This window comes from Canis lupus, chromosome 6 (genome assembly GCF_048164855.1).
Source record: "Canis lupus baileyi chromosome 6, mCanLup2.hap1, whole genome shotgun sequence".
Taxonomy (NCBI): Eukaryota; Metazoa; Chordata; class Mammalia; order Carnivora; family Canidae; genus Canis; species Canis lupus.
Genome location: NC_132843.1, coordinates 39900748 through 39927069, shown reverse-complemented (window position 1 = coordinate 39927069; position 26322 = coordinate 39900748). Strand labels below are relative to the sequence as shown.

The 26322-nt window shown below is 45.2% G+C and overlaps 2 protein-coding genes across 9 annotated transcripts; one reads left to right on the top strand and one right to left on the bottom strand.

Annotated features, from left to right (window-relative positions):
• Window positions 1–299: 299 nt before the first annotated feature.
• On the bottom strand, window positions 300–8738 carry TSACC (TSSK6 activating cochaperone). 6 transcript variants are annotated; one of them, XM_072829968.1, is made up of 4 exons: window positions 8149–8302; window positions 7461–7518; window positions 3224–3346; window positions 300–567 (listed from the first exon to the last, which is right to left on the bottom strand). In XM_072829968.1, the coding sequence occupies exons 1-4, from the start codon at window positions 8203–8205 to the stop codon at window positions 518–520; spliced, it is 288 nt and encodes a 95-aa protein (XP_072686069.1). In that variant the 5' UTR covers window positions 8206–8302; the 3' UTR covers window positions 300–517. The 6 variants fall into 6 exon arrangements, with proteins under 6 accessions (XP_072686069.1, XP_072686070.1, XP_072686064.1 ...); XM_072829969.1 differs by lacking the exons at window positions 300–567; window positions 8149–8302 and adding exons at window positions 1764–1994; window positions 8649–8738; XM_072829963.1 differs by lacking the exon at window positions 300–567 and adding an exon at window positions 1764–1994 and having other exon boundaries at window positions 8149–8298.
• On the top strand, window positions 8411–26057 carry CCT3 (chaperonin containing TCP1 subunit 3). Of its 3 annotated transcripts, XM_072829942.1 has the most exons (14): window positions 8411–8600; window positions 10453–10514; window positions 11597–11647; window positions 11736–11798; window positions 13150–13246; window positions 17935–18052; window positions 19573–19759; window positions 20649–20798; window positions 21968–22100; window positions 22282–22363; window positions 23327–23507; window positions 24706–24951; window positions 25219–25350; window positions 25719–26057. In XM_072829942.1, exons 1-14 carry the CDS (start codon window positions 8570–8572, stop codon window positions 25821–25823), a joined length of 1638 nt encoding a protein of 545 aa, XP_072686043.1. In that variant the 5' UTR covers window positions 8411–8569; the 3' UTR covers window positions 25824–26057. The 3 variants fall into 3 exon arrangements, with proteins under 3 accessions (XP_072686043.1, XP_072686044.1, XP_072686045.1); XM_072829944.1 differs by lacking the exon at window positions 10453–10514 and having other exon boundaries at window positions 8448–8600; XM_072829943.1 differs by lacking the exons at window positions 11597–11647; window positions 11736–11798 and having other exon boundaries at window positions 8440–8600.
• Window positions 26058–26322: the final 265 nt, after the last annotated feature.

Below are 26322 nucleotides of genomic sequence, written 5' to 3'. Positions count from 1 at the left end.
TACATTCCCACTGACAGTGCTCTAGAATTTCCTTCTCACCACATCCTCACCAGTATCTGTTTTTTGTCTTCTTGTTGATAGCCATTCTAATGGGAGAATGACTCTTAAATTTTAAGTATGAATAGAGAGATCATTGGCTAAGGGAAGAGGGGTCCCCATTCAGGTTTTATTCCAGAATTGCACTTTGGTAACAATTATGATCTGAGGAAGCAGAGACAAACTTCCAAACATAACTTACCCTTTCATGTGCGTCCAAGCACAGCTAGGTCCAAACTTATCCACAAATTTGGGAGCCTCTCTGTTGTTAAAATTATTTTAATTGCTTTCTTTTTCTCCATGGATAGTGGCTTCATCAGAATTTTTTCCTGAATGCCAAACTCTGATTCTTCAAGCTTAATGTTGGCCTTACTCTGGTGCTGTTCTCTTCAGATGCACAGAATAAAGATGTCTCTCCAAAAGGTTGAAGCTGGTGTGAAGTCCTCTTCTTCTTAATCACTGCTTTATCCCCTCCTCACCTCTACATCCCAACCCAGTTCTTTCTGCACATTCCATGGAAAAATGAGACCTCTGTGGAAAGAGGACAGTCCTGAGAGCAGTTTGCCAATACATCTGTAAGGGAAAGTGATGACCCAGTGTGGCTCACATGGCTAACAACTCATGTGTCCTCTTCTCAAATACTGGAAACCTATGGCTGGACTTGAGCCCTCATTGAAGCTGAACTGACTTTCCAGCTGAAAAATTTCCAGATGCTGTCTCTTGGACAAGTTCAAAGCTACTAGTTACCCCTTGTCTGCAGTATAGCTCAGATTTACCTGTTCTGTCTTTAAGAGATTACCTCATTTCTAAGCCCTTTATCCAGACCATGGTGGTTTCACGTTTGGATAACTATTATTAATTCACACAGGTCTCTCATGTGCCATTCTGCCTCCACCCCAACACGTCTGCCCTGTGCGTGCCCCACTGCTATTTGAATGCTTCCAATGGCACTCCAGTGCCTCATAAAATCAGAGCTTCCAATGGCTGCCATTAATACAATTTCCCAGGGAAAGTTGCCTTGTCAGTCCTCAGTTGCTCCACATTCTACCTCACATCCTTTTTTTAAAAGATTCTATTTATTTATTCATGAGAGACAGAGAGAGAGAAAGGCAGAGATATAGGCAGAGGGTGGGTGAATCAGGCTCCATGCAGGGAGCCCAATGCGGGACAGGATCCCAGGTCTCCAGGATCACGCCAAAGGCAGGTGCTCAGCTCAACGGCTGAGCCACCCAGGGGTCCCATCTACCTCACATCCTATATTCCTGAGGAGGAGGGACAGGGGGAGCCTCTTCTATTTTCTGATGACACTTACCCTCCTACCTCTAGGTCTTTGTCCAAGCCTCTCGACTGACATGAAACCACCTTACTTCATCTATCTATGCCACCTGCCCATTCCCTTTCATCACATGGCACCATAAGGCCACCTCCAGCAGCCAGAGTCTCAGACTAGTCCAGCTGCATCCTCCCAGCAATGCCTCTCCACCTGCAGCCCGCCTCCAGCCCCGCCCCAAGACCACTACATTTTGCAGTGAAGCTGCATTATTAAGACAGTAAATCCCCCAAGACTGTCTCTACTGTGATATGTATCCCCAAGTGCCTTGTCCAGCACTTTGTACCCGGTGAGCACTCATTGTGACCTTGCAAACTAATTGGCCACATACAGAATACCTAGGCCCAGGTTCCACTGAGAGTCTGCTGGGGAGAAAGGAGAAAACATACACAATAACTTTGTTCCACAATTCATTTACTGAACTGGGACAGGTGATTTAACAGCAGATTGCGGGATAAGACTGGAAGGGAAGACTTCTTGCTTCCCCTCCCAGGAGCCAGTTGTGTCATGGATGCTTGTAAATTTTCCAAAATAGCCATCTGTTGTTGGGCAAGCTGGGTCTGAAGCTGGAGGTTGGCATACATACATTCTAGGAGTCCCAGGCATTCCTTGGGCTTGTGTTCAACTCCTGAGGGGAAAGAAATGAAGGTGCAGAGGGATGGGGAGAAATTGTAATGATACTGTGGTGAGAAGGGCTCTAAGAGGATCACCCTGTCAACCTTCCCCAGCACAGTTCCACCCACATGTAGCTTTGTATGGCTGGCCCCTTCCCAGTGGGGCCCACTTGGCTACCCTATTTTAATTGGAAAACCATCGCTAGAATTTGTTACCCTTCTCCCTTAATTTCTCCCATCATATTTATGATCATACAGCATGTTATGTAATTATTTATTTGTGGTCTGAGTCCCTCCCCTGGAATATAAGCTCTGGGAAGGCAGGGAGCTTTGTCTGATTTGTTCTCTGTTATATCCTCAGCACCTAGAAGACTGCCCCAGTGCACAAGTATTCAAAAAAGACTTGATGAGTGAAGGAAATGATCTGAATGAGGCTCCAGGGGTGCCCCAGCCTCTGTCTCTCACCCTACATGGTGGTTGGATCAGGGGTGACCTGCAAGCCCCTCCTATTGTCTCACTTCAACCAGTCTTGCTGCATTATGCCAATTTTTTCTAATGTTTTCAAAGATGTTACATGCAGCTAACTTCTAGGTAAGTTATTTACCTATTGTTTTTTTATGTATTGGTCATGACTTCGTTAAACTCTGAGGTCCTCAAACACGGTTGCCATGACTGTCTAGGGCCTGGTTAGGCTCCCCACCAGTATCTGAAATACCCACTGATTTCCCCATGGGATTGTGAGTGACTGACAGGCAATAAACTGAGCTAATGCCTACCAAGTCCTTCCCTGGCCACTTTGTAACTAATGCTACTAGCAAGCAACAAAATTTTCCTTTCTGTCCTGCCTAGCCTAGTAAAAGTGCTCATAAAGGGATCCCTGGGTGGCACAGCGGTTTGGCGCCTGCCTTTGGCCCAGGGCGCGATCCTGGAGACCCGGGATCGAATCCCATGTCGGGCTCCCGGTGCATGGAGCCTGCTTCTCCCTTTGCCTGTGTCTCTGCCTCTCTCTCTCTCTGACTATCATAAATAAATAAAAATTTTAAAAAAAATTAAAAGTGCTCATAAAGAAACCAACACAAATTGGTAGAATTGGGAAGAAAATGCAATCAGTAGAACTGAATAATCAATGAGCTACCAATGACACAGGGGTGGCACCAGGTCAACGGGAAGAAGCTCAGACCACTTCCTCCGTGCGACCTCTCCCACATGGAGTCTGTTTGGGAAACCTGCCTTGCGTCCTTACCTGAGGGCAGCTTTGTTCTCTGGATGTTCAGGAAAGTGGCCGGTGGGGAGCTTGCTTGAAGATTAATAAAGCTAGGAGAGGGTTTAGCTCGACACAGAGGCACGGCATTACTTTCCTCTTTGGCTGGAACAAAATCAGAGACAACTAATCAGAACCGTCTCTAACAAGGCCTGGCCTTTCTAACTCAATCCTGACATTTGGTCTATGAATACAAGTGCCAAGGCCCTGCCCTGAGCAGTGCCAAAGAAAGTTACAAAAGACAAAAAAAAAAAAACATAGTAGGATGAAGAGAAATCAAGCAGGATCAGGTTCAGCTTAAGTATTGCAAGTTCTTATGGGCACATGCCACTTGCTTACTACTGTGCTAGACACTTGGGCATCACAAGATCTCAAACTCATGGTTACTATCACTTTGGGAGACTGATAGGGCACTGATGAAATGTGATAGGACCACCTACAGACCCAAACAATGCATCAGACAGTCTGGGTGAAAATGAGACTTTTGTGTTTGAAAATATATTTGAGAGAATCTCAAGCAGACTCCACACTGAGCATGGAGCCTAATGCAGGGCTCAATCTCACAACCCTGAAATCATGATCTGAGCCGAAATCAGGTCGGATGCCAAACCAACTGCGCCATCCAGGTGCCCTGAGAATGAGGCCTTTGGAAAGAAAAAAAGATTTTAAAAATTTATTTATTCATGATCGACACAGAGAGAGAAAGACAGAGAGAGAGAGAGAGAGAGAGAGAGAGAGAGAGGCAGAGACACAGGCAGAGGGAGAAGCAGTCTCCATGCGGGGAGCTTGACGTGGGACTCAATCCCAGGTCTCCTGGATCAGGCCCTAGGCTGAAGGCAGTGCTAAACCTCTGACCTACCCGGGCTGCCCCAGAAATGAGGCCTTTTATCTTGTAATTATCCTAAGTATGTGATTGAACGTAGAAATGGATGCTTTTGAAAAGGTGGAAGAGCTCAATATGAGTACAATAGAGAAGATGCCAGGCAGGTAGAGGATGTTTGTTGGACCTTGAACACATGGTGCTTTCAATGAGTGGAAAAGATATATCAAGTGGGAGAAAAAAGGAGGGCAGGAGAGCAGGGTGAGCAATGAAGACCCTTCACAATAGTGAATCTGAGATTTTAGGCTTTCTCTTGAATACAATGGAAAGCCATTGAGCAATTTAGGATTAGAAAATATGATAAAAAACTGTATTAATCTACAGATATTAAAATAGACTGAATGTGAAAGGAGTTCCTGAACAGGCAAATAAATAACTTTTGGCAGAAATACTTAAGTTAGAAGGAAAAATGGATTTGTAGGGAGGTCATCAATTCTATAGAAGACATATGTTATTTTTGCCTAGTGAGTACCACCTCTTCTGGGAACCTATACTCTCCCCAGATTCTAGGCCATACTGGTGGGATCACATCAGGCCCCACCCTCAGGAGAAAAGGGCTTGTGGCCCAACGCAGGCCAACCTATGGTATCTCATCCTCCTTGGCAACTGTGATTGATCCAAGGGGTAAGCACACAGGGCAAATTGGGCCAGAGTCACTCTCTGAGATTGATATACAGATTCTGTTGTTCAAGAAGCTTGCTTTCTTCTGATCTGCTATGCTGGAAAATGCAAAGTCAGGGCAAATGAAAGCTATTGGATTTGGCCAGCATGCTGAAGGAGCAAGTACAGGCAAGAGAGTATAGATGAGTGCAACAGACAGACGGACGGACAGACACCCAGAGGCACCAAGTCCCCCAGTGCAGTCCCTGACATCCCAGCTCTTGCAGGCTTTCTTCCTGTCCTGTGACCATCTCAGCCTCCCTCCCAACTGCACAAGCCTTTGAATTTCCTTGTTTACTCAAGGGAGTCTGAGTGGGGGGTCCCATCAGATTAACATAAATCACATTTTGGATATACTGATTGAGTGGAGACTAGGAGGTCCAAGTAGAAAAGCCTAGAAAGACAGCCATAGGTGGCGCTGAGCTCAGGTGAAAAATCAAGCTGCCAGGCCAGCCACCAAGATGTGATAAAGAAGCTGCAAAGATAAATCAGCTCTCCAAAGTAAAACATTGAGAAAGGAAACTGGAGCTTGGGGAGCTCTTCCTCAGGAGTTTGGAAGATGAGAAAGAAGTGGCAAAGCATGGATGGAGAAGGCATGAAGACGGATGGAGAAGCAACATAGTTGGGGGAGCCCACAAGTCACTGCCAGGCTGAGATCTTCTCCGAGGACAGAAAAACTGAATCCACTCATTCATTTACACATCTAGGAGACAGTTAAGTGCCTGAGTGTCCATCACTTGAGGATGCCACAGCAAGCTAGCACCCATGATCATGACTCTCACGGAACTGACAGCATTACAGTATAGACAGTCAAAGGGATCAAGCATGCATGTTATTGTACCCCCATAATGTGAGAAGAGCATCTAACCTATAAGCCATCTGTGCAGCTGGGGAATGTGTTTCCTTGAAGTGATCCTGTCTCAGCTGGGATTTGGAGGAAGACACAAGATGGAGGTCTTCCTAGAAAATAAGCCTAGGTGCAGAGGTGTGACAAACAATAGGTTGTGTATGAAAGAAGACTTCGTATTCCTGTCCTTAACTCCAAAAGTAACAGAAGAATGGCCCACCAGAGGGCGGCGGGGTGGGGAAGTACACATGGGTGCCAGCCTGAGGTGCTTTCTATGTGGAAACTCACTGAGCCTATGAGAACTGAAATCTGTTTTATTCCCTATTACTCCTGAAAGAAATCTTGTCTTTTGGGTTTTTTTAGGCTGGGTTTGTGGATTGTGCAAACCCTGCTGTAGGCCATCCATCTTCTTTTCCCTTCCTCTCATCAGTCATTTGACAGCTCGTGCAGAATGGTATAAGGTGACAAAAGTTGAAACTTGGGTCTCGAGATTATACTCACCACTGGAAAAATTTAATTTTAACTTCCATACAAATGCACTTCTCAACAATTCAGGCCCTTCCTAGGTAGAGGAGGATACATTTTCTACCAAGTTGTAAGGTATGAAGAACACTTACACACAGTGCATACTAAAGGAACCACACTTCTGACAACACAACTGAGGACGAGGTCAGGGAGCAGCAACAGGACACAGAATGTAGAAAATAACGGTAAGAGGTGCTTTACATACATTATCTAGTTCTCACAATGGCCCTAAGAAGTAGGCAGCTTTATACACATTTTATTTGACAAAAGTGGAAGTTAGGAAATTTGCTTAAGATTCCACAACCAGCCAAGTGTCTGTGCCGGGGTTAAATCCAGACCTGTGGCCTCCAAGGTCACACTCTTCACACGTGCACAACATACTGTGAAGAGAGCTAGTCCATTATGTCTAAGCTGTGACATAGTAGGAGTCATCTACTCCACCTACAGTAGGTGGATGGGCTCTGAAGTCAGGCAGCCCCAGGCAGTTCCCTGGCCATGAGTGGGACTGCCCCCCTTGAATGGACACTAGGTCTCCTGGAATCCTTGCACTTGAGGTCTAGTTCTAAATATTAACAGGGGAAACAAAGAAATAATGTATTCACTCAACATGTCATTGAGCAACTGTTATGTAATAGATCCAGTTGTAGATGCTGGGAGTTCAGCAAGGTTCTCATTTATTTATTCTTTAAGCAAGCTCCACGCCCAGCCTGGAACTCGAACTCATGACCATGAGATCAAGAGTCACATACTCTACCGACTGAGCTGGCTGAGTGTCCCAGCAAAGCTCCCATTTAATGGGAAACTGTAGAAGAGATATAAATACTTTCCAATTAATGAGAAAAAGAGGGGAAAATGGGGCAGCCTGGGTGGCTCAGCAGTTTAGTGCCGCCTTTAGCCCAGGCATGACTCTGGAGACCCAGGATCAAGTCCCACATCTGGCTCCCTGCGTGGAGCCTGCTTCTCCCTCTGCCTGTGCCTATCTCTCTATGTCTGTCATGAATAAATAAATAAAAATCTTATTAAAAAGGGGGGGGAATTTCTGGGTGGCTCAGTGGTTTAGCGCCTGCCTTCCGCCTGGGGCGTGATCCTGGAGCCCCGGGATCGAGTCCCACATCGGGCTCCCTGCATGGAGCCTACTTCTCCTTCTGCCTGTGTCTCTTCCCCTCTCTGTGTGTGTCTCTCATGAATGAATAAATAAAATCTTTTAAAAAGGGGGTATATGCATAATTAGAATCACCTTCCCAAATTCTGAGCAATTAAGAAGGTCTGGCTTTCAAGGCAGGGGGCAAGGGGCCTCAGACACACACCTTTTTCGTTCGGGTGGCTAGCATGCTGCTCCATCTGGACACCAAGAAGGTGTGGTGCCTAGGGAAGAATCACAGCGTTACATGATCAACTCATGCTACCATTTTACCGCTGACAGTTTAACTTCTCCCCAGCACATCTGACGCTGCTCCAATTTAGGGAGGAAGATGTATGAAAGAAGGCACTGTTCTGCTTCATGGCCAAGTGCTCCCATGGTCCCTTCGCTGGTTTGGAAAACAGCGGTGTCCCTGACTGTTATATCCTCTCTTCTGGGCAAGTCGTCACTTAACTAAGCCCAAACCTTCAGAGTCTCCCAGTAACGGGGCTTCCCTCAATGTTTCCCTTCTGCAGCACCAGCCCTTCTCCTGTCCTCTGAGGTCACTGCAGCAGCCTGGCTCCCCATCACCTGTCATGGGCCGAGAGAAAGCGCAGGAGGGCGCGGGGTACCGGCGTGGAAAGACGGCCCGGCTGCGCGAGGAACCCCCGGGCTCGCCCCCAGCGTCTGCGGGAAGCACCTGCGAGAGGAGGGCGAGGGGCGCGCTGGGGCGCCCCGGGAAGGGCTCTGCCACTCAACCGCCCCGGGGACCAAGTTCCCGAAGTGGCCGCGCCGCGGTCCCTCCCGCAGCTAAGGCTGGACAGAGACCATCGCCCCCAAAGGACCCGAGGCGCGGGCCAGCTCAGTGACTTCACCAGCGCTGTTACTCGAGAGCCTCCGATCCGGGTCCCACCCTTGTGGTTGATACACATGCGCGGTGGCGTCGCGGCCAACTGCCCCAGCCTCCGCGCTTGCGCCGACCTGCGCGCCGCACGCGGCCGGGAGCGGCCACCCTACTGCGCAAGCGCCCGGGCCCTCCCCTCGCCATCATCGTGCGCTCTCTATCTAGCTTGCTCTGCCGTTCTTGCGTAGAGGGCGGGACTAAGAAAGCCTATTGGCCGGTTTTCTTGCCGCTCAATGAGCTGGCTGCAGTGATTGGCAGCGACCCGGAGGGTAGCGGGTTTAGGTGTAAGCCCTGAGGAGGCAGCGTTTTCTGGGCTTCTCGCTGGTTCTCTCTCTCCAGAAGGTTCTGCCGGTTGCCCCAGCTCTGGGTACCCGGTTCTGCATCGCGCCGCCATGATGGGCCATCGTCCGGTGCTCGTGCTCAGTGAGTTGGGGGAAGGCGGGGCAGGAGGGGCCTCTTTTCGCCCTTTACCTCCGCGCTTTGGCGTGTTGCCCCAGCCCGGTCCCGCCCTGGTCCTGCCGCGCAGCCTTCCCGTCGTCGTTGGTTTCGGAATCCCCTTTCCTTCTCCTCTTTCTGCCCCGAGCCGGTTCCCTTAGGGCCTGGGCCGGGCCCGGCCGCTGGTCTGCGGGCACCCGGGCTCCCTCCGCCGCCACTGCACCCCTGCTCGCGTGGTTCTCGGTGCGGGCGCGGAGAACGGGATGTGGTCAGGCCTGGCCTCCCAGCTCCGGCCCTTGACCCCGCCACATCGCCTGGCTCGAGCGTTCCGTTTTTATCGGGGGTCTTGACAGTATTTTCTTGTCGGATCGGGGGCTTAAGTGACTGAAGTAGGGACGCTGCCGACGAGGGCGGGGGGGGGGGGGGGCGTCCGCGCACAGCGAGCGATGCCCTGGTAATTTCTCAGTAACGCCCTCCCGGGGTCTCCTTTCGCGGGGTCCGGCTTCGATGTAATTGGCCCCGCGGTGTCCTCCGCGCTGTGATCCTACCTACTGAGTTTTCCTGAATTTCTCTCTAAGGAGGATTCGCTCCATTGTCTTCTCCTGGGATATTCCCGTTCCTCGTGTAACTTCTGTACCTCGTCTGCAAACTCTTGTTCCTCCCTTACCGTTTTATGTATACAAAATGCAATAAAGCGGTTTTATGCCTTTTCCCTGTACCTGGGAATCACTGTTTTCACGGGAAAAAAACTTTTTTTTCTTTTTTTTTTTTTTTTTACTGAACCGGGAAAAAAACCCGTTTTTTGTTTTTGTTTTTGTTTTTTTTTTGTCTTTTGTTTTTTCTGAGGAGCCCATCAGAATAGTCTGTGCAGGATTTTAGTTACTGCTACTCGAAACATGAATCTAAATTCTGAGGGTTGTGAGCGTGTAGATTTGATGGGACTGGTTGAAAATTTTACTGATTTAAATTGTAGGGAATGTGTAATTTGGAAGGAGGGAAATCGGCGGTTTGGTTGTAGCCACTGGCTTGTCTCCATTGGGAGGGCCCCAGGGGTGAGTGGTGGTTGTGTGTGAAGCCTTTTTTGGGTCTTCATTATTTTCTGGCACTAGTGACTATGACTGAGTAGGCTCCCTGTTAAAATCTGATGGTAGAGCGGTTAGTGAGGCATCCTTACTTATATCCTAGCATGCAGTGATTATCTTGCAAACTGAGCCACTCTGAGAGGACAGTCTAATTCCACAGCACACTGTGGGGGCGCTATCAGTAATTGTGCTGGGATGGTTAGTATAATTCTTCCTGCCCAAATAGGAAAATAAGAACCCCCAAACTCCTTCCTTTTTTTACAGAAAGCAATGACTGATGCTTTTTTTTAGGTTACCAGCTCTTTGAGAATAGGATATAGATCCTCTTCCCAGTCAAGAATGCAGTACCTTCCCATTTTCTCATATAATCTCTAGGAGTTTACCGTTCCACTAGCCCATTTATGGACCTCAGTATGAATCTTTGCTGTTAATTCGTGAATATTTGGTTAGTGGGAAAGAGATGACCAGGGTTTCATAGTTGAAGTGTTAGGGATTGTTTGTATGCCAGGGGTTGACATAAAAATGTAGCCATAAATACATGTTTTAGTGTTGTTGTTGTTTTTCACTTTTCAAAGGTATTTTGATATGTAATAACCTACATGTATCTAGAGCATAGGATTCATTGAGGTTTGTTCTTTGTATATCTGTAAAACCTGTGTGTGCATGTGTGCGTGTGTTATTTCCAAAGGTCAGGGAGTAAATAGTTGCTACACAGTGGGTGAATCCTGGTCTATCACATTTTACTTTATCTGTTTTAGGCCAGAACACAAAGCGTGAATCTGGAAGAAAGGTTCAATCTGGAAACATCAATGCCGCCAAGGTAGCATATCATTCATTCATTTAAAGATTAGATTTAGGGCAGCCCTGGTGGCTCAGCGGATTTAGTGCCACCTCCAGCCTGGGGCGTGATCCCGGAGACCCGGGATCGAGTTCCACGTCGGGCTCCCTGCATGGAGCCTGCTTCTCCCTCTGCCTGTATCTCTGCCTCTGTGTGTGTGTGTGTGTGTGTGTGTGTGTCTCTATGAATGAATAAATAAAATGGTTTTTTTTTTTTAAATAAAGATTAGATTTATTTATTTGAGAGAGAGAGAGCAGGAGCGGGAGAGAGGAGCACAGAGAGAGGGAGAAGCAGACTCCCTGCTAAACAGGGAACCCGACGTGAGGTTTGATCCCAGCACCCTGGGAGCTGAAAGCAGACACTTAACCAACTGAGCCACCCAGGTGCCCCAGTAGCATATCTTTTAAATAGTTTAACGTTGATGAGTTTGCTTTCAGCTGCCTTCCCTAGTATTTCTGTATTCATTTGCAATTAGGCAGAAGAAAAGTTTGACTTGCCTTTTTTGAGGGCATTTCTCTGATGGTGGTAGGATGCCCTCCCGCAATGAGTTAGGCTTAATAGTCTTTTCATATTGTGCATAATTCTATTAGCGTATATTTTATAATCTGTTTGTGTTTGTCTCACACCATGTGGAGTTACTTTAGGGGAAGGATTGTATTCCCTTTTATATCCCTAGCATCCATTGTAGATCCTGTCTCGGTATTCAGTTAATGTAGTTTGGATGAAAGAATGAAACAGCCCTGGAGCTGATTTAGCATGGTGTGGAGGCCACTGTCATGGAAAGAAGTACTAACACATGGACTTCCAGTTATCTGAGTTATGGGAAACTGAAGCTCTGGAAGCCATGTCCCCTCTTTTCCTGTGAAAAATTATTTATGCATCCACCTTGAACTCATTCCTGAAGAGGAGAACAGAATCCGGACATGTAATCTCCTGTATCTAACGTGGCTTCTCCTAACACACACATTCATGTGGTTATCTGATTGGTGGTTACATGTATTATATTTTCTTTTTGATAGACCATTGCAGATATGGTTACATGTATTATATTTTCTTTTTGATAGACCATTGCAGATATCATCCGTACATGTTTGGGACCCAAGTCCATGATGAAGGTAGGCCTGTCTCTTACTGAAAATTGACTACAGATTTTCCCTTTCTGTTATCTGGAAGACTTAAGTATAACTTTTACTTTGGCCCTAGATGCTTTTGGACCCAATGGGAGGCATTGTGATGACCAATGATGGCAATGCCATTCTTCGAGAGGTATGACTTTTTATTCTAGCAATTTTATAAAGGACCCGTAAAGTTATATATATATGATTAGTTTCTTAGGACTGTTCTAACAAGTTACTACACAGTGGGTGGCTTTCAACAAAGAAATTTATTTTCTCACAGACTGGAGACTAGAAGTCCGAAATCAAGGTGTCAGCAGGGCCCTACTCCTCCTGAAAGCTCTTGGAAAGAATCTTTGGTTTTGGTTTTTGTTCTTTGTTTTAAGATTTTATTTATTTATTCATGAGAGACACAGAGAGAAAGGCAGAGACATAGGCAGAGGGAGAAGCAGGCCTCCCACAAGGAGCCTGATATGGGACCCGATCCCAGACCCCGGGATCACGCCCTGAGCCGAAGGCAGAGGACACTCAACCGCTGAGCCACCCAGGCATCCCATGGAAAGAATCATTGTTGCTTCCTGCATCCCGTGGTTGACCATAATGGTTGACATTCCTTGGTTTGTGGACTTAGTCACCTTTTCAGATGTTATATGCCATTCTTGTGTCGTGTCTTTTATTCTAAAAGGACAACAGTGGTTGGGTTTAGGGCCTATTGTAATAATCTTGTATGATCTAATTTTTTTAAAAGATTTTATTTATTAATGAGAGACAGAGAGGCAGAGACATAGGCAGAGGGAGAAGCAGGCTCCGTGTAGGAAGCCCAATGAGGGACTCAATCCCAAACCCCGGGATCATGCCCTGACCCAAAGGTAGACACTCAACCACTGAGCCACCTACGCGTCCCTTGTATGATCTAATCTTAATTATATCTGCAATGACCCTGTTTCAAAACATTCACCTTCACAGTTTCCAGAGGTAGGAGGACTTCAGCTGTCCTTTTGGAAAACACAGTGCAACCATGACAGTGGGGCTCCCTGTAAATAAGCTAAGAGAGTACTGATCTGTCTTTGAGAAACTTTTTTTTTTTTTTTTTTTTTTTAATATTTATTTACTCATGAGAGACACACAGAGAGAGGCAGAGACACAGGCGGAGGGAGGAGCAGGCTCCATGCGGGGAGCCCGATGTGGGACTCGATCCCGGGTCTCCAGGATCACACCCTGGGCCCAAGGCAGGCGCCAAACCACTGAGCCACCCAGGGACCCTGTCTTGGAGAAACTTTAATGGTTAAGTTGGCATATGCATTTTTTCCTAAGAAGAAGGAGACTTGGAAAGAGGATTTATTTACATATTTTGGGGACCATTTTAAATCTTTCAAGCTGGTAAAATAAAGATAAGGGAGTGAGTGTGGAAGTAAGAAGCTCAAGAGTTAGGACCATGGAAAGTGGATTCCAAAGTCTTTGAGTAGTGCTGATTCAGTGGCAATCTGCATTTTCCTTTTCAGATTCAAGTCCAGCACCCAGCAGCCAAATCCATGATTGAAATTAGCCGGACACAGGATGAAGAGGTTGGAGATGGGACCACATCAGTAATTATTCTTGGTAAGTAAGAGGAGAACAGTGTTGATAGAGAAAATTGGATTGAAACATGAAGGTTTTTGTCAGAAAGTAGATCTGCATTCTAGTTTAAGAAGGAAATTGTTACCAATCCACTAATTACAATATTTAAGTAATTTTTTGCTAATTTCCTGTGTATTTTCTCCCAAGTGAACACAAAACACTCCTCATAGTGTAGGATGAACTAAAAATCTGGTTGAACAAAATATAGTGGTTTATTGTCATTCACAGTAAGTTATATTCTAGAAAGCTACCACAAATCCTAAACCGTCATTCCTGGGGGAAATACAGGTTAGGCCCCTGTCAGCCTCTTCACATACTCTGATAAATACATACTTTGGTTTTATTTATTTTGGAGAGAGCGTGAGCGAGCATGGGGTAGGAGGCAGAGGGAGAGAAACCCAAGGAGACTTCCCCACTGAACAGGAGTCTCATATGGGGCTCAATCCCACGACCCTGAGATCATGACCCAAGTCAAAACCAAGAGTCAGGGCACCTCTGTATCTTACTTTATGTGAGATTTTGTTTTATTTTATTTTATTCATGAGAGACAGAGGGGCAGAGACACAATCAGGCTCCATACAGGGAGCCCAATGTGGGACACTATCCTGGGACTCCTCTCTGAGGCCAAGGCAGATGTTCAACCACTGAGCCACTCAGGCATCCCTGTTTTATTTTTTAAAGTAATCTCTACTCCCAGCATGGGGCTTGAACTCAAAACCCTGAAATCGAGTTACGTGCCTTTTTTTTTTTTTTTTTTAAGATTTTTATTTATTCATGAGAGACAGAAGGAGGCAGAGACACAGACAGAGGGAGAAGCAGCCTCCATGCAAAGAGCCTGATGTGGGACTCGATCCTGGGTCTCCAGGAATGGGGCTGAAGGCAGATGTTTAACTGCTGAGCCACCCAGGCATCCCATGGGTTACATGCTTTTCCAACTGAGCCAGCTGGGTGCCCCTTTTCTATTTGTTTAAAGACACCTTATGGGGGCTTCTGTGTGGCTTAGACATCTGACTCTTGGTTTCGGGTCAGGTCATGATCTCCTGAGTCTTGAGATCAGGCCTGGCATCAGGCTCAATGCTAAGCAGGGAGTCTGCTTAAGAAACTTCTTTCCCGGGATCCCTGGGTGGCGCAGCGGTTTAGCGCCTGCCTTTGGCCCGGGGCGCGATCCTGGAGACCCGGGATCGAATCCCACATCGGGCTCCCGGTGCATGGAGCCTGCTTCTTCCTCTGCCTATGTCTCTGCCTCTCTCTCTCTCTCTCTCTCTCTCTCTCTATCATAAATAAATAAAAATTTAAAAAAATTAAAAAAAAAAAAAGAAACTTCTTTCCCTCTCCCCCTGCGTGCAGGGTATGTGTGTAATGAATCTTCAAAAACACCAAAAAATTAAAAATAAAAACACCTGGGACGACTGGGTGGTTCAGTGGTTAGTGTCTGCCTTTGGCTCAGGACGTGAGGATCGAGTCCCACATGAAGCTCCCCACAAGGAGCTTGCTTCTCCCTCTGCCTCTGTCTCTGCCTCTCTTGGTGTCTTTCATGAATAAATAAAATCTTTTTTAAAAAATAAATAAAAATAAATAAATGAATGAATGAATAAATAAAAACACCTTATGTAAAATATGTTGCTGATTCACTAACACTGAACTCAAGGCCGGTAGCATCGTAACAAATGCCTGAATGAAGCTTATATAATGTGCTGTTTGCTCTGTAAGGTACACACAGTCTTCTTGCACTTAGGAAAACTGGACTGTACTTTAGTGCTACACTTGGGGGCCAGTTCAAACAGTGGCATCACCAACAAAATGTACAAAAATGAGGGATCCCTGGGTGGCTCAGTGGTTTAGTGCCTGCCTTCGACCCAGGGGCGTAATCCTGGAGTCCCAAGATTGAGTCCCACATCAGGCTTCCTGCATGGAGCCTGCTTCTCCCTCTGCCTATGTCTCTGTGCCTGCCTCTCTCTCTCTCTCATGAATAAATAAAATATTTTTTTAAAAATACAAAAATGAAACTATACCTCGGAAAGTATGACAGCTGAAATAAGGCAGAGCATTGTATTGAGTGACTCAGAGTTTTCCACCTCTGCACATGTGTGTGACCATGAAAGTGTCCCCAATGCTGATTTGGGGCTTACAAATAACGTTTTTGCAAGTAATGAAGTTGACAAATGAATCTTGACAATGAGTCGTGACCATACAAGTTTTAATAACTGATCTCCCATTTTCTATAGGATCTTGGAGAATCACTTCTGAAAACATTGCTTTTATTTCTCTATATGTTTTAAGTCAATGGTGAATTTTTTTAATCAAGGCATTTTTAAAAACCTACATACAGTAACACATTGATAAAGAAATGAGAACTATTTTAAGGAATGCCTCTTTTTTTTTTTTTTTAAGATTTTTATTATTTATTCACGAGAGACAGAGAGGCAGAGACACAGGCAGAGGGAGAAGCAGGCTCCACGTAGGGAGCCCGACGTGGGATTCAATCCCAGGTCTCCAGGATCAGGCCCTGGACTGAAGGTGGTGCTAAACCACTGAGCCACCAGGGCTGCCCAGGAATGCCTATTTATAGTGTTGACTCACATGCCTAAAAGTAGAATCCATACAATAGAATTATTATAGGAACTTTGATTTAAATTTTTTTAAGATTTTTATTTATTCATGAGAGACACAGAGATAGAGAGGCAGACACAGGCAGAGGGAGAAGCAGGCTCCATGCAGGGAGCCCGACGTGGGACTCGATCCCAGGTCTCCAGGATCATGCCCTGGGCTGAAGGCAGGTGCTAAACCACTGAGCCACCCAGGGATCCCCTGATTTAATTTTTTTTTAAAGATTTTATTTATTCGTGAGACAGGCAGAGTGAGAAGCAGGCTCCATGCAGGGAGCCCCGATGCTGGAGTCGATCCTGGGACTGCGGGATCACACCCTGAGCCAAAGGCAGATGCCCAACCACTGAGCCACCCAGGCATCCCTTACGTGAACTTTTAAAGTGGCATTTTCAGTTATTTTTAGAATGTATCAAATTGGGTGGAGATGTACTGGAGTCACCACCAACTAGGCACTTTTTTTTTTTTTTTTTAAACTAACATTGTACATTTTTTTTTTTTTAATTTTTATTTATTTATGATAGTCACAGAGAGAGAGAGAGAGGCAGAGACACAGGCAGAGGGAGAAGCAGGCTCTATGCACCGGGAGCCCGATGTGGGATTCGATCCCGGGTCTCCAGGATCGCGCCCTGGGCCAAAGGCAGGCGCCAAACCGCTGCACCACCCAGGGATCCCAACTAGGCACTTTGTTATTTTAGTTTTGAGAGAGAGCCCGCATGAGTGGGGGAGAGGAGTAAAAGCAAAGGGAGAGAATCTCAACAGATTCCCCACTGAATGCAAGGCTCCATCTCACAGTTCTGAGATCATGACCTGAGTTGAAACCAAGAGGCAGATACAGCTGACTTAGCCACCTAGGTGCCCACTAAGCACTTTAGACCCAATTTTTATGAAGAGGAGTGAAAGATAATTTGGAGTCGAAAGAGGGAGGACAGATTTTATATGATTTCTTACTTTTTTGGTAGAAGATGAGCGGTAGACATCAGGCAGAATTTCTAGTTAACAATCTTTGTTGAATCTCCTGGAGAGCTTAGATGGGTTAAGTATCCATATGTCTAGGTAGCTCTGCCATTCCTAGACTCATTTTTCTTGTTAAGTTATCCTGACTTCTCTAGCAGGGCGTACATATTCTTTTCTGAGTGAACTTACTCAAACATCTTTTAAAATGCTTAATTATCTTTTAAAATGCTTAATTATCTTTGGGGGCACCTGGTGGCTCTTGGTTACAGCTCAGGTCATGATCTCAGGGCTGTGAGACTGAGCCCCGCTTCAGACTCCCCACTTAGTGCAGTCTTGTCCCCTCCTCCCCTTCTGTCTCTCCTGTATGCGAGTACAGACATGCACTTGTGCTCTCCCTCTCAAAATGAATAAATCTTTTAAAAATAAATAAAATTACTATCTTTCAGTGTACACGTTGGTCACTTAGAATTGGTGTAAAGTATTCAAGAATTCAAACATTTGAGGGACACCTGGGTTGCTCAGCCGTTGAGCGTCTGCCTTTGGCTCACGGCGTGATCCCGGGGTCCCAGGATCGAGTCCCACATCAGCCTTCCTGCATGGAGCCTGCTTCTCCCTCTGCCTATGTCTCTGCCTCTCTCTTCTGTCTCTCATGAATAAATGGGTAAAGTCTTTTAATAAAAGAAAGGCTTCTGTCACACCACCATTTAAAAAAAATAGGTCTGATGATTTTTTTTTTTTTATGAATTCCCTTGTATAAAGTATAAAATTTGAATAGTATTAACAGCCAATTGGCATAGCTTTTGGGACAGTATTTTAGGAAAAAAGATAATAGTATTTTGAAAACTCAATGAAGTTGCCTTGAGAGATCCCTGGGTGGCGCAGCATTTAAGCGCCTGCCTTTGGCCCGGGGCACGATCCTGGTGACCCGGGATCGAATCCCACATCGGGCTCTCGGTGCATAGAGCCTGCTTCTCCCTCTGCCTATGTCTCTGCCTCTCTCTTTCTCTCTGTGACTATCATAAATAATAATAAAAAAAAAAAATAAAGAAAAAGAAGTTGCCTTGAAATCCAGGTACTTTTAAAAACCATTATGGTGTATCTTTTTTCAGCGGGGGAGATGCTGTCTGTGGCTGAGCACTTCCTGGAGCAGCAGATGCACCCAACAGTGGTGATCAGTGCTTACCGCAAGGCATTGGATGATATGATTAGCACCCTTAAGAAAATCAGGTATTGAGATCAGAAGTTACTATCATCTCTGGGGAGCCTGGAAGACTGATCTGTTCTGAGGTGATGAAGCAAGGCCAGACACATCACACAATTTATACGCTGGTGTCCTGTGCTAGAGTGAGACAGGAGAGCAAAACCAACAGAGGATGAGAGATGTAAACATTTTGGAAAATGACAAAGGATACAAAGTAGACAAGAGGGACTCAGTACAGTTCTTCAAAATATCTCTTGGTGCTGTTTGCTTGTTTCTGTGTTAGGTGCTGCCATGGAAAATGTTAGATGCCAACGGGTGGAATTAGTTGAAGAGTTAGGTAACTGTAATGATTCAGGACTTAATAGTAAAGTGTTCTCCCAATCATGACTGATGCGGTCAGTGTTCTAATAAAATGCTGTGGAGAGTGTAGCCGGCAGTTTTCCATTCAGGTCAGAAGGAAGGGGGCTGAAAATGCTTTTCGAGTCCCATCTCAGAATTGAAGAATTTGCCCCAAGTCTGCTGAATACTAACAGGGTGGTGATACGACTGTGGAAAGGCAGGACTTCTAACATCAGAGGATATTAAGTGATGACATAATGCAAAATGCTTTTGATTTAAAAATTTTGTTTGAAACGTAGAACTTACAATGTTGTTCTCTACTGGGTCGCTGGGTACCTAAGTCTCAAGCAACTTGATGAGCTCTGTACTGTAGTGCCTGTCATTTAGAAACAGCATATGAGAACACGTGTCTAGCACTCGTAGGGAATGCAGTGTTTGCCTGAAGTTATTTATATGAAGTAAGGTGTGTAAGAATGTATAGATAACCAAAAGATTTATTGAGTTTGTGGAGCTGAATTGATAGAAAGTTTTTCTTTTCAAACAATAATTGTCTAAATATCTTAGATACTTGTAGAGCTATTGGTTCTTCCCTGAAATCTGTAATTCAACAATTATGTAATAGTAAATTGTGTGCCTTACGTTGTTAAAAAAGGGATTTCAGCAATAGGAAAATTGGACAAGATGGTTTCCGAGGTCTCCTACAACTTCATTTTTAGCATTGTAAACAGTCTGATTACGTATTAATGTATGCTGCTGTTAGGAATGTTAGGAAAGACCCAAGCACATAGACACAGAAAGCACCATATGATATACAATGGAATGGAATAAGGTGCTGGATAGAAGAAGAGAAGAGAATCAGGTGTTCAGTACAGATTAAGGGTCATCATTGGGATAAACTCTCAGAATTTGTTAGCTATGGGAAAAGGTTTCAAAGACAAAATGTGTTTTGGCTCAAGTTGTAAAAGTTGAGTTTATTTTGTTGAAGCAGAAGGTAAAAAACAAATAGTCTGGAGGGTTGTCAGGCAAAAGAACAGATTACTCCAGGATTTGAGACACCTTTCAGGGATGGGTTAGTTGTAATCTTGCTGAAAGGCAGAGGGATGAACAGTTCTGCCTGTTGGCCCACTCTGATCCCCACACTAGAGAGGAGGGACTTCTTGAATATGCAAGGTCTCTACTGAGCATACTACCTGTTTCTTCTTTCCAGTACCCCGGTTGACACCAATAACCGAGATATGATGCTGAACATCATCAACAGCTCTATTACTACCAAAGCAATCAGTCGGTGGTCCTCATTGGCTTGCAATATTGCCCTAGATGCTGTCAGGACTGTGCAGTTTGAGGAGAACGGTCGCAAGGAGATTGACATCAAGAAATACGCAAGGGTGGAAAAGGTAAGCTTTTTAAACAGTGTGTGTTTGGAAGACAAGTTCTTTCCTAGTATGAATTAGCCCACTTGTGGAGGACATAGGCTTAAGTCTTTATAGTTAGAATAATATTTGCTGCCCAGAAAACAAAAACTTGAAAAAGAGAGTTCCAAGGAAGCATTCCCAAAATAGTACTTCTGCTGCGTTCCTACCAAGGTTTACAGAAGCTACAGAAAGGCTTATTGGTGTCTCTATGTTTGTGCATTTTTGTACATACTTGCCACTTGGTGAGGATATGAATGAGGTCTCTACACTCTCACTAATAAGCCCCAAAGAACTCTCTTCCATCTCTACTCCTTTAAGGACAAAATGTACTATTAATAGCTTGTGACCTGTAGGGGGAGCTCTAGGTATAAAAATTTTGTGAGAATCTTGGGGAAATAGAGAATCTCAATCACTGAATCTTTTAGTCTCGGGCTGACCTTTTCAGATTGGGGTCATGGTCCGTTATTGGTGTGTCCTCCTAGAGGGGAAAAATGTGATTGTAACCATGTTTGTTTTGACGTTCAAGGAAGAAAGCTATGTTAGAAACCTGAAATAGGGCAGTCCCAGTGGCGCAGCAGTTTAGTGCCGCCTGCAGCCTGGGGTATGATCCTGGAGACCTGGGATCGAGTCCCACGTTGGGCTCCCTGCATGGAGCCTGCTTCTCCCTCTGCCTATGTCTCTGCCTCTCTCTCTCTCTCTGTGACTATCATAAATAAATAAAAATTTAAAATAAAAATAAAAAATAAAAAAATAAAAATAAAAAAGGGAAAGAAACCTGAAATAGTGCTCATTGGGGAAAGATGAGTGTGCAGGAGAAGAGTTGAGAAACTGTTTACTCTTGGTTGTGGATGAAAGTGGGTCTTTTGCTCAGATACCTGGGGGCATCATCGAAGACTCGTGTGTCCTACGAGGAGTCATGATTAACAAAGATGTGACCCATCCACGAATGCGGCGTTATATCAAGAACCCTCGCATTGTGCTTCTGGATTCCTCTCTGGAATACAAGAAAGGAGAAAGCCAGGTAAGGTTCCTGGCCCTCTTCCTTGAAGTTGGCGTGAAAATCTGATTGCTAATAGAGACAAGGGAAATTAAAGGTGTGTTCATTACATTGTCTGCTCTGTTGTGAGTGATCTTCATATACAGTTTCTGCTTCTTAACAAGAGCTGTTTGATGTAGTTAATACTTCAGTTTACAGAGGATCCGTGGGTCGCTCAGTGGTTTGGTGCCTGCCTTTGGCCCAGGGCGCGATCCTGGAGTCCCAGGATCGAGTCCTGCATCAGGCTCCTGGCATGGAGCCTGCTTCTCCCTCTGCCTGTGTCTCTGCCCCTCTCTCTCTCTGTGTGTATAATTAATTAATCAACTAATAAATAACTATCTTTAAAAAAATACTTCAGTTTATAGATGAGGGATCTAAAGCTCAGAGAAGTTAGGTTAATTGAGTAACACAACTGTATTGACCAAATCAGTATTTGAACCCAGCTCTGTTGGCTTCAGTTCCATACTACCATGCCACTTTTCCTAATGTATGAGAACATAGAGTAGGAGTTAATTTAGCTTGGAAATGCTAAAGAATTTCCAGAGGGAAGAGGTTCACAAGACTCTCTAACCTGTGGATATAATAAAGTAATTAAAGCTTGTTAATATAAGGATTGGGAACAAGATTTATTTCAATGTGGAAAGAATTAAGACCCAGAATTTTCACATTGACAAGACGGAAGAAACATTACATGGAGGTTCAGGGACCTTAGGCCACAATCTCCACTGATTGCCTTTGACTTTGAATTGCATTTAACGCATAATTAAGGAGTTAAGCTGACACCCTGGAGCTAAACTAGCTTCATAGATGTGGGCTCCTGGCTTAACAGGACTCTGACACTTCCTGCGGTGCATGAGAGGACTGGGTAGGGGAGCCTGGTACTTGGGATGATCCTGAAGAGCATCACCTGTCCAGGTTTTTTTTTTTTTTTTTTTTTTTTTTTTTTAAAGTCCATGATTTTCAGGACACTTGGGTGGCTTAGTGGTTTAGCTAGCACCTGCCTTTGGCCCAGAGTGAGATCCTGGAGTCCCGACATCATGTCCCACATCGGGCTCCCTCCATGGATCCTGTATCTCCCTCTGCCTATGTCTCTGCCTCTGTCTCTCATGAATTAAAAAAAAAAAAAAAAGTCCATGACTTTCTTCACCACATAGACTGACATTGAGATCACAAGAGAGGAAGATTTCACACGAATCCTTCAGATGGAAGAAGAGTACATACAGCAGCTCTGTGAGGACATTATCCATCTGAAGCCTGATGTGGTCATCACAGAAAAGGGCATTTCAGGTAGGACTCCATTCTTTTCCCATCCTCCTTTTGAGGTAGAAGAGGATGGGTTGACCCCTTACCCCTTGGGCATGAACAGCATAATAAACATGTGATGGTTAGGGTACAGTGAGGATGAAACCCGGTTCAGAAACCAGGAATTCTGACTTCTAGTTTGATACCTCTACTCTTGGGTTTACAGATTTAGCTCAGCACTACCTCATGCGGGCCAATATCACAGCAATCCGCAGAGTCCGGAAGACCGACAATAATCGCATTGCTCGGTGAGTAGGCCACATAAAAATAAGATTCTTCCTTCCCATGTGTTTTTCTTTTTGGAGCTTTCTAATGCAATGATCATTATCTGAAAATGTTTAATACAGGACACAGCCAAACCTGGTACAGGTGGGAATGCCCTGGGTTTAGCTGTTGTGTACCCTCTTCAGAGAATCTCCAGTTGAAGTTATCTACTGCAAGAGTCTCTTTTATACTGCCACTAGCCAGTAGTGATCCGCTCGTGATTAACCATCTGTGGTCCCTACCTTGGGGTCTGCTTTAGTCTATTTAACTAGCTCAGAATAGAGCACAAGCATCAATTAATTTCCTTGATTGTATCTTTAGCTGTTGTTCATGCATTTTTATCTTAAAAAGAGAAGTCTGTCCCAATAGCATATATCCAATCCAAGTCGAATTTTATACTTCGCTAGTTCGGAAATGGCTTTGGGCATATATGGGTACAAATGGTTGATTGCATGCCCACGAGTGGGGAAAAAGTGACAAATTAGTTTTGTTCAATGAAATTGAGTTAGACATACACTAATGTACTTATTTTCCTCCTTGCTTGATTTTTGCGTTGTCTGTAGTACAATTCTGTCACTGGCCTTGAGCTCTGGGCAGTATGGGACAAATTCTATCTAAGAAAGACCATTATGTGGTCGTATGCATATTAGATATGCCCGAGAACTCGTTTGTCCAGCTTTTAGTATCCACAAAATATTGAATTAAACTGCATTTGGTTATAGAAGTTGCTCTAGGGATATACACATTCATTTGTAAAGACTTGTTAGTGTAAGGAAACTTCCCTGTACATGTTTGGAAATCTATCTCCCCAGGCAGCCAAGACCTCCCAAGTTACATAGCAGTGTTTCCAGCAATCCACTTTTGGCCTTATTCCCAGCCACAGACCCTAGGGACTAGGAGGAAGCATAAAAGTATCTAAAATCACCTGCCCCCAATCTAATCAATAGAGCCTGTGGGGCCCGGATAGTTAGCCGGCCAGAAGAGCTGAGAGAAGATGATGTTGGGACAGGAGCAGGCGTGTTGGAAATCAAGAAAATTGGAGATGAGTACTTTACATTCATCACTGAGTGCAAAGACCCCAAGGCATGTACCATTCTCCTCCGCGGAGCCAGCAAAGAGGTTCTCTCGGTGAGTCCACCTTAGAAGTGTGACTGCATGGACCAGGTCCTTTCGTTTCTTGAGAGTCCCAGAAGACCTAAAATCCTCCTGTTGCCCATTCATAGCTATTTAATTTTTGATATGTGGTCACAAATACCATTTCTTAAGAATTAAAAACAGTTGTTTTAGGGACACCTGGCTTGCTCAGTCAGTAAGGCATTCAACTCTTGATCTTGGGGTCATGAGTTCGAGTTCCACTTTGGTTAGATTACATACATACAAACACATAATCTTTTTTTTTTTTAAAGAACAATTTCTTGGGCAGCCCCGGTGGCTCAGCGGTTTAGCGCTGCTTTCACCTGGGGTGTGATCCTGGAGACCTGGGATCGAGTCCCATGTCGGGCTCCCTGCATGGAGCCTACTTCTCTCTCTCTGTGTCTCATGAATAAATAAATAAAAATTAAAATAAAATAAAATAAAAAACAATTTCTTGGGCAGCCCGGGTGGCTCAGCGGTTTAGCACCGCCTTCGGCCCAGGGTGTGATCCTGGAGACCTGGGATCGAGTCCCACATCAGGCTCCCTGCATGGAGCCTGCTTCTCCCTCTGCCTGTGTCTCTGTCTCTCTCTCCCTCTCTCCCTCTCTCTGTCTCTCATGAATAAATAAAATCTTTAAAATATATATATATATATATAAAGAACAATTTCTTAATTGTTAAAAGTATGATTTACCATATTAATTTTTAAGCCTACGCATTCACGTTCTTGGGCAATAGATCTCAGGACCTTTTCATCTTGCAAAACAGACATTATACCTATTGAACAATGACTCATCATTTCCCCAGCAACCACTGTTTCCTTATTTTTTAAGTTGACATTGTAAATACCACTTTTTTTCCTCAGGTTAAGTACCCAAAGGTGCACAGCTAGTAACTACACCACGCAGCCTCTTAAGCGAACACAGTTGGGATGGGTCAAAATGGGGTAGTGCTCTGTCTAGCCAGACTTCACAGAGTGACACGCCTGCCCCCTGGCCCTCTTGTGCAGTTATAATTCATGTGTTTTTCCAAAGTAAAGGGTATCTGCCCTGCCCCACAAGGGTTCCAAGGGCCTTTCCTAGTTTGATTTTGATGGTTTACCAAACTTGGCAGTTAGGAAGCCCTTCAGTGCCTCTGATATATTCCTGAGTCATTGAGCTTTGGCTTCACATAGTCTGTTTGCTTTCCCAAGGAAGTGGAACGCAACCTCCAGGATGCCATGCAGGTGTGCCGTAATGTCCTCTTGGACCCCCAGCTGGTTCCAGGAGGTGGGGCCTCTGAAATGGCTGTGGCCCATGCCTTGACAGAAAAATCGAAGGCCATGACTGGTGTGGAACAGTGGCCGTACAGGGCTGTTGCTCAGGCCTTAGAGGTCATCCCTCGCACCCTAATCCAGAACTGTGGGGCCAGCACCATTCGTCTGCTTACCTCCCTTCGGGTGAGTTCCTTCCCATGCTTTTGCTCTTGATGGGGTGGGGAAAGCTGACCTCCACCAGGATAGTTTAAGAGGATGGTTCACATCGTGCATCAGGCTTTCCTGACAGCTTAGGCCTTCTAGTGTCCTCTCTCTGAGCATGCCACCTATTTGCTGTCATTGTCATCACCTTTTTTCATTTCATTGTTCTTGGTTTATTACCTTCATGTTCCCTGCCCGCTTCCTCGTTCTGTTTTTGCCTTGAACTGTTGATGCTTCTTCCAACTACAGGCCAAGCACACTCAGGAGAACTGTGAGACATGGGGTGTAAACGGTGAGACAGGTACCTTGGTAGACATGAAAGAACTGGGCATCTGGGAACCACTGGCTGTAAAGCTGCAGACATACAAGACAGCAGTAGAGGTGAGGCACCCTGAAACCTACGCTGTGCTGTTTATTTACAGATAACCAGAGACCAGGGTGTTGGGCTCAGTCTTGAAGGGAAGGGTACAGAGGCAGAATGTTCTCAGATCTCCTAGGGAATCTGTTCCCCTACTTAACTTCCAGCTCATACAAAAAGCAAGGTAATAGCAGATATGCATTGCTTGCTGAGGGAGAGGTGCATTTTACAGGCAAGGCTCTGTAAAAGCAGGCAAGGCTTTTTACAGGCAAGGCTCTGAAAAGGCAGATCTCAGATAAAATGCTAATTATGTAGGAGGAGCTAGGTTTTAAAGAAAACAAGTGTTCTTCCTTTCTCTGCTGACCTCTTTGGGGCTGTGGTTTTTCCCTAGACGGCAGTTCTCCTGCTGCGGATTGATGACATTGTCTCAGGCCACAAAAAGAAGGGTGACGACCAGAGCCGGCAAGGCGGGACTCCTGACGCTGGCCAGGAGTGAGTGAAGGGCAAGGTGACCTCAACGCACAGAGCCGGCAGAGGCTTCCTCTTCCCTGAGCCAGACTGCCAGGGACACTGTGGACGTCTCTGTTTGGAAGGGATCAGGTTGAGGGGCAGCCCTGGCCTCTTCCTGTGGTAGCTCAGTTTGCAAAAGGCACTGACATATAATTCTTCTCTATTGTAAGCTTTCCATTTAATGTAGTTTGCTTCCGTTGATTAAATCTAAGTCATTTGAGATGGTGGTATGTGTTTTTCAACGTTGGTTCACATCTCTGCCTCCTGGCAAAGAGACACGAGACAGAAGATTTTGCTGGGGAGGAAGGGAGATGGGAATGAGGTAAGTACCTGCCTCCCTAGAGGTGTATTTCAGACTTCTCAGTAGTTGCTGATGGGAGACACTCTTGGTTCTCTCAGAATTCAGAGGTTCATACTTTAAAACTTGAAGAAGCACTGCTTCGTATTCACCACCCAAAGAACAGGAGGAACCTGTCCAGACCATG

Excerpts from the sequence above, each read along its gene's own strand:
- CCT3 (XM_072829942.1), top strand. The coding sequence starts at position 8,570 with ATGATGGGCCATCGTCCGGTGCTCGTGCTCA. Across the intron at positions 20,799-21,967 it reads ACAAGAAAGGAGAAAGCCAG|ACTGACATTGAGATCACAAG; the intron begins GTAAGGTTCCTG and ends TTCACCACATAG. Across the intron at positions 22,101-22,281 it reads CACAGAAAAGGGCATTTCAG|ATTTAGCTCAGCACTACCTC; the intron begins GTAGGACTCCAT and ends TTGGGTTTACAG.
- TSACC (XM_072829963.1), bottom strand. The coding sequence starts at position 8,205 with ATGTGTATCAACCACAAGGGTGGGACCCGGATCGGAGGCTCTCGAGTA. Across the intron at positions 7,519-8,148 it reads GCTCTCGAGTAACAGCGCTG|GCACCACACCTTCTTGGTGT; the intron begins GTGAAGTCACTG and ends ATTCTTCCCTAG. Across the intron at positions 1,995-3,223 it reads GAGAACAAAGCTGCCCTCAG|GAGTTGAACACAAGCCCAAG; the intron begins GTAAGGACGCAA and ends CTTTCCCCTCAG.